At 35.7% G+C, this 7,601-nt stretch overlaps 1 protein-coding gene across 1 annotated transcript in view; it reads left to right on the plus strand.

The window, feature by feature from the left end:
• Positions 1–327: 327 nt before the first annotated feature.
• LOC112146162 (germ cell-specific gene 1-like protein) overlaps positions 328–7,601 on the plus strand; it is a 7,655-nt gene continuing 381 nt past the window's right edge. The window contains exons 1-5 of the mRNA XM_036213069.1: positions 328–1,689; positions 3,175–3,184; positions 5,112–5,455; positions 5,540–5,651; positions 7,468–7,601. Coding sequence (XP_036068962.1) covers positions 1,395–1,689; positions 3,175–3,184; positions 5,112–5,455; positions 5,540–5,651; positions 7,468–7,601 — 895 coding nt within the window. The 5' untranslated portion in view covers positions 328–1,394. The remainder of the gene's footprint in view (positions 1,690–3,174; positions 3,185–5,111; positions 5,456–5,539; positions 5,652–7,467) is intronic.

Below are 7,601 nucleotides of genomic sequence, written 5' to 3' on the forward strand. Positions count from 1 at the left end.
GATCACTGAGACCCCATAAGGTGAGAACTTGCATGGAGCTCCAGTCTAAAGGAGATTAACAGTCATGTTTGGCGTGAATCTTTTTTTTACCAGTCTTCTTGCCATTTGCTCCGTAGCCCTTTTCAGTCTTGTGGCGGTCTAACATTTTGTCTCTGGTGTCTTTGGACAGCTCTTTGGTCTTGGCCATGTTAGTAGTTGGACTGTAATGACATCTCTAATTTGGAATAATAAGTGGACTGGAGGTGTACTATTTTAAGGTGGACTAAAAGGTCGTTAAGGGTCAGAATTCTAGATGATAGACAGGTTTAGAATACTTATTTGCGGCAGTAGCATACAAAAATATTAAGAGAATCCTACAATGTGATTTCTTTTTCTTTAGATTATGTCTCTCATGGTGGACATGTACCTAAGATGAACATCTCAAAACCCTCTATGATTTCTCAGAGGGAGAACTTGCAAAATCACAGGGTGAAAATAATCTGAAAAATGCCACAAGAACATGTTTAAAACACCATTTTCATCAGGTGAGTCTTTAGGTTCCTCAGAACATTAACTATGCTTTACTGCTGTTGAATAATACATTCAGATATTTCCACTTCCTGTAAGCTGCTTGACCTTTACCATTCCAAGTACCTGAACATCAGGACTGTTGGTTGTCCTCCAGTAGAGAATGTGTGAAATCTTAATAAGGTTATTTTGGGAGTAAGGACGACGCCATAGCAACCCTTACTCTATGTACGGAGTGTTGCTGTGGTAATAACAGACTCAAATTTCTCCAAACCCAGTCTCACACATCCGACTGTTGGACTTGTTTGTCTGTGGACAGCTTTTGTTCACTGTGTCAAGGTCGCACTAAAAGTATGCCACACACTTTTTCACCGGGTATGAAGTATCACCACATGTTTATGCGATCTGGGAGGAGGCGATGAATGAAAGGGATCAGAATGAGTCTAGGAATCAAAATGAAAACGGAACCGTCTGTTTTGGATTTATAAGGCTGGATTAAAGAGGAGGATGTGTGTTTGTGTGTGATACCCTCACGCTTGTTTCTATCTGTGAGATTGGATCATAAAGAGTGACGGTCACGGCTCGCAGAGGTCAGTGTGACTCGCCGTCACTCTCGCTGTCCGATGTGGAGGGAAAGCAAACGATTTATTTGTTTGCCTTCTACTCTTGAAGAGGAGTGTGAAGACGCCGTTAGAAGAAGGAGAATCTTGTAAGTTTTTCTTCTCACCAACTGTCACTATAGTGGAATTTTTTGTATTTATTTATTAGTCTTGAATGTGTAATTTGGCTCTGCTTTAGTTTATCTGAGGGAACAGTGAGATGTTTACTATCTTAAACTATTCCGTCTGTTCTCCTTCTACCACCAGCTTTCAATCCAACCTTTCACGATGGCTTTCCTGCAGAAGATGCGCTCTCCTTCCCTCTCTTTCCTGCAGACGGTCGTGTCTCTCCTCCTGAGCACCTTGGCCCTCGTGTCCTCCTTCTGGTGCTCGGGGAAGCAGAAGGTGCCCAAGCCGCTGTGCTCGGCCACCAAGCACACCAACTGCATCCCCGTTCCAGGCCTGAACAACTACTCCAACGTCCAGTTCTTCTGGGAGACCGGGGACGACCGCTTCGTCTTCCCCACCTTCCACACGGGGCTGTTCTTCATCTGTGAGGAGAACATCTACGCAGACGGAGGAGGTGAGACCGAGAAGGAGAAGGTTTTCTGACAATACATCTGAAACCTTCTTTAATGATGACTGGAAGGAGACACAGAGACAAAGCAGTGAGCTGGAGAACAGGAAGGTGATGCTTGTATGATTGTGAGCGTCTGTATGTGTTCGGCCGTAAGAGGATTATCATCAGTTTGTGTTCGGCTGCACAGATTTCAAGCAGCAGGACTCAATTATGGATTAAAAGCCAAATAGGAAAAGGTTAACAACATTTTGAACCATCAGCTGCGTTTTGTACAATCCTGCAACTTTATGGGATAAAAATAAGTTCAATTCCAGTTTGTTTTTAATCTATTGTGAAAGTTACATTTTTATTTCCTTTAGGTTTAATTGTAGTAAACATGATAAAAGAAATAGCTTAGTAGGTTTTCTCAGATTATTTTAATGAGTATATTGAAACTTGATCTGGTCAAAAAGCTCTTATATCTAAATGTGTGATGCTGCCAACTCACCACAAACTCCTCATGTCAAACCACAGACACAGATAGTTTATATCCAGATTAACAACATTTTAAAATATGTTTTAGTGCTCCAACACTAGAATCACATTGTATTTAAGAACATTTCACTTTTTTGAGAAACATAATAATTGCAAGATTGCTTTGAACTCCGTTGTATTCCATTTGTTTGTAGTGTTTTAGTTTTATTTATTTATTTCATTTTCATAGCATGCAACAAAAATAAAAGTATAATCTCTGCCCCATTTAACTAAATCTATCTCTTTATATTTTAATATTAATATGTCACCTGACTGGCAAAAGCAACAGACAAATAAAAACAAACAGCAAAAGCAACAACAAGAAAATAAACCAAACATCTCAGTATTTTACTTTTATTTAATCCATCATTAAAATCAAATTGTGGTTTTGTTTCTCAAAGGTTTTTTAAATGTCATAATTGAACTGAACTCTTGATTTTTCAAGATTATTCCATAGTCTGATCCCCTGCACCAAAACACTTTTCCCTCATTTTTGTCCTGAATTTGTTGGTTTTTAAAATTTCATTACCTTTTAGGTTGTAATTGGTCTGTCTTTTTCAAACTTTTTTGTATGTTATGTGGCAGATTTTCGTGGTGTACTCTATACATGAGTTTTAGGACGGAATGATCTACTAAGACTTTAAACTTTAATATTTTCAGCTTCATAAACAGTGGTGTAGATGGATCCCAATAGAAACTCCCAGTGATGATTCTTATTTGAGTTTATTGAATTCTTGTTTGCATTTCCCCAAATTTCTTTAAAATATATATGATATGTAAAAATCAATAAATTATATATAAGGTAGAAGGATTTTTTACCTAATGACCATTTGACCTTATTAACAGTGCTTTTGTTTTTGCTTGTTATAACAGTCAAATTTGGAACATTTTCTTTTATTTTTGTGTTTTGGCAAACGCTTTTATCTCACCTTACCTTAACTTTCTCACGGCTGACTTTTAAATCTTCTCTTTTAGCATATCAAAAGTTTGTGTGAAATAATGCACCTGTTTTATTTTATTAATTTGGTAAATTTATATGATTTTAGTGTGTAATTTTGCCCACTTTTTATGTTATTGCTTTTAATCTAATGTGTCTGATAACTTTCCATGGTTTTAGCTAATGTTTATGTCCGTCTTTTTTGCTAAGCACCTTTTGTTTGACAACATGTTGATGAAAGGTGTGATATAAAGTGATATGAATGGGCTTTGGCCTTTTGGCAAAATGCATAAATTAATAGTAAAATTCCATAAATCTAAATTTTTCGCAAATCTAAAGCAAACTTGCTTTAATTAATGTCAAATAATGAAACATGTATGCAATATTTAGACAAAATAGAAGCTCAAATCCTCCAGAGTGCATCTTTAAAGTCAAAATGATGAGTTAAATTGACTTTTGTGTGTGTGGTTTGTTCTAAAATACATGTCATTCGGTTAAAACATAAAGGAGCATATAAATGTTAATCATGGCGCTGGTGGGATTTTCTGAAATTTTGTCTCAAGTTGAAATGCTGGAATCAAACTGACGATCTTTTCTTTAAATATTAATGAAAGAATGTTGCAATAACCTTAAATCCTTAAAGATTCTGCAGCTTTATAGAGAGATTGATGAGCTAAATCTGGGAACAGCTAAACAAGTAGTAACAGTGTGCGGAGAAACTCGCCAAAATTCCTTTGTGGACGTGTGAGAAACTGAAAGCGTTTTACAAGAGTAGCTCTAGGTGGGGTTTTTTTTACACCTGTTGAATTATGGGAAAATGCTTTTTGATCACTTTTTAATTTTTCTTTTTTTTTTAACTCTTGCCGAGTCGCTTGTACAATTATAGCAGTTTTTTCCGCACATCATATTCACATTGACTGAAAGCATATATTTTGATTAAAGTTGTATTTTTAAAAAAGTTGACCTTAAAAATTGGCCAACATTAACCCTTTAATTAACGTGTGAAAACAAATTCTTTAACATACTGTAACTTTTCAACCTTTAACACGATCAATGTCATTCCAGTAGATTTTGAAGGAGAAAAGCGGCGTGAGCTCACGCCGCTTTTCTCCTTCAAAATCTACTGGAATGACATTGATCGTGTTAACAATTTAAAAAAATTACAGTAAATTATAGGACATAAACACTGGAGCTCTGGTCATAACACCACACTAGCAAAAAAACACCAAATTAAAGAGACAAATTCTGTAAAATTCAGGCCAGTAAGTTGATTTTCTTCATTTTCTTGTGCTCTTACTATAAGCAGCTGTCATCTTAAAGCTCAGATGTTCGCTAACTCATGGCCATAAGAGATTAATGGAGCTATCATGTAAACAATTTAGTAATCAGGCCACAGAGAAGCTTAGTTGACACAAAAACTGATTTGTCTTTTCAGCATTTTTCTTTTTAATATGTGTGTTTGCCACACACACACAGATTTGTTTAACGAAACAGAGAAAAATAAATGTTAAATTTCCCAGCTAATATACTGCTTTAAGCCTCCGTCCTTCCAGATCTGTGCCAAACAAATCCCATAATCTCCTATGAGGTTACTCCCGGCAGTTGGCAGGACTTTGTGCTAACTCCTCTCAGTCTTATCGCAGCATAATTAGGTCGTAGCATCAAATTTGATTAAAAATACAAATACACAAGCTGCAGGATGGTTTTTAACATCTAATTTAGCTGTGAAAGGAGAAAAATATCCAGTAAATTTTGGAATGGACCTTCACTAATAAATAGGAGAACATTTCCTCCATCTTTATAACATTTTGACAATATTTGTATTCATTTTTATTCATTAAATGTACCTATTAGTTGCAACCAAGCAATTCTTCCTGACATTTTTACCAACCTTTTACATGTATAGATATACATACAAGTATGATCATATATGCAAATATTCAAATTTAAGTAATAACAAGTAGTACGTTTTTAGTGAGGATTTTAAGAAAATAATTAACTATTTTTTGTTGTTTGTTTCAGAGGAGAAGTGTCGAGAGTTTTATACTTTGCCTCCAGGATCAGAAAAAGGTTGGTTTTGTAGTTTTTTTGGACTCTTTGATTTATTTATTTATTTTTTGATTGAGTTTTTACATTTAGCTTCGTCTTCCACAGCAATCATGTGGCTGTCGCTGACTCTGGAGCTCATGTACATCGGCCTGCTGCTCATCAGCTGCATGCTGCTGTCCGTGCAGCTGTGCATCAAGGCCTGGTTCCCGTCCACGCTGCGCTGGGGTCAGCTCCTCAATGCCTTTGCCGCCGTCTTCACCGTCTTGGGAGGTACAGAACGCCGTCTCCCTCAGAAAGATTGAGTGACTATTTCCTGAAAGCAACATTGTTTTGTTTCCCTCTTTTCTTTTGTAGGTTTGCTGGGAATGGTGGGTCACATGATGTACATGCAGGTGTTTCAGACCACCGTCACCATGGGACCAGAAAACTTCAAACCTCATAGCTATGGCTACTCCTGGGCTTTCTAGTAAGTTTTGTGTTTCACTCGTATTAATAGACACATTTAATTTTCTTAAGAAGAGTGTCTCAATTCTCAATTGGTCACACATTAAATTAAAAGTTAAGCCACATTTGGACTTAAATATATATTATTGATTAATCTTTTCCTAAGCATCACCTATCGACACTTGCTTTATCAGTATTAGTGTTACATCACATCAGTTTGACACATTCTAATAACTGATCTAGCTTATTTAATGGGAAAAACACAATAAGGATCCTGTTTGGTCCATTAAACCATAGTAGTTTTTATTTTAAAAAATTATGATAACCGAGGCTAAAGATTATGGTGATCAAATTCTTCTGACAAAAAATCTCTTTTAGCCTTATAAAAGTATAACTTGTTAACTGAAAACATTGTACTATTAATTGTGAGAGAACTTTTATTGTACTTTTTGAAGACCAACCAAAAAACTCTTTATTAAAAACAGGAAATAATCAGTAGAAAACACTTTTTTTTAGTATTTTTGTCTTGGTTGGGTTGTTAAAAGTATGTAGGTTCAGAAATGAGAAAAAATATTTTTAAGAGTTATTAAGCCTTTGTCCTCATTCTGAAGGTTAAAATCAAATTCTGTTGACTTTGTGCCTGCAGGTGTGTCTGCTTAAAAACAAGGTTAGACAGATGAGAAGTTTTAATCTGTTGGGGGGAAAACATTTTTATTTATGATAGACTGGCAGGTTTGTCATGCACACTTCAGAGAGTGCAAAGTTTTAATCCGCTGCAAAATATCCAAACATGCACAGATGAGGGAGAATCCTCTGACCGGATGTGTAAAGTTGGCATATTTTTAACTTTGCAGAAGAAACTAATTCAAAAAATAATAATTTTTGAATAAACAGACAATTGGTCCAATTTATTTTTTGAGTTGGAATCATGGATTTTTATTGGAGATTTAGCTGTTAATAAAAATTAACATTTTTTAAATCACTGCTCACATTACACTATATATACCTACATTGGCACAGGGAGCTGATTCTATGTGACACAAGGTGTCTTTTATTTTGAAAGGAAATCATGTGAATTTTTGTCAAAAGTTATAAACTGTTTCATTCATTTTTCAGAAAAAAATTAGGTCAACTTTAGCGCTCTTTCATAGTTCTTCAATGAAATTTCCAGTCTTTTAGCAAATTTAACATTTTGTAAATAGCTTTAGCATTTTCAGGAATTCGCTTCAGCGATTAAAATAAATTGTCACTATTTTCAGCAAAAAAGCTTCAGCAACTACTTACAGCAAATAGCATTCACACTAGCATTATCTCAGGTAATCATACTTTTGTATTTTTTTAATTACAGTTTTCCATCATTTTAACAATAAAATAGTTAATTTTTAAATGATAAAAAAGCTAAAAAATATTTCCATGTTGTTTGAAGACACTAAGAACACACATTCATGTTATTTTAGGTGTGCAAATTTTCTTTTTAGAGGATTGTTTGATTTAACTAAAAAAAAAAAACTTTATTGGCAGCTTGAGAAGAACAAAGCCACTCAACCCTTTAAGATTGGCGCTCCAGTGTTTATGTCCTTTGATTTACAGTAATTCATTAATTGTTTACACGATCAACATAATTCCAGTAGATCCTGAAGGAGAAAAGGCCAGTTGAAAATTTACATTATGTTAAAGATTTTGTGTCACTGGTAACACCTCAGGTGTTAAAGGGTTAAGTAACCAAATCATTCCAGGAAGAACATCCTCAATTTCATATTTGAAGTTTTTGTTTTGTCCTCATCTTGCTGAGCGTTCACACAGCCCATCTGTCTTCATCCCTCGCTCCTCTTCCTCAGTGTGGCCTGGGTTGCCTTCACTGTCTGCATGGCGGCCGGAGTCTCCACCCTCAACAACTACACCAAGAAGGTCCTGATGGTGGGTCCCAGGCGCAGCTCCAGCCTCAACCCCTGCAGCTTTAACTTCGTGGGAC

Source organism: Oryzias melastigma, linkage group LG8, assembly GCF_002922805.2.
Source record: "Oryzias melastigma strain HK-1 linkage group LG8, ASM292280v2, whole genome shotgun sequence".
NCBI lineage: Eukaryota > Metazoa > Chordata > Actinopteri > Beloniformes > Adrianichthyidae > Oryzias > Oryzias melastigma.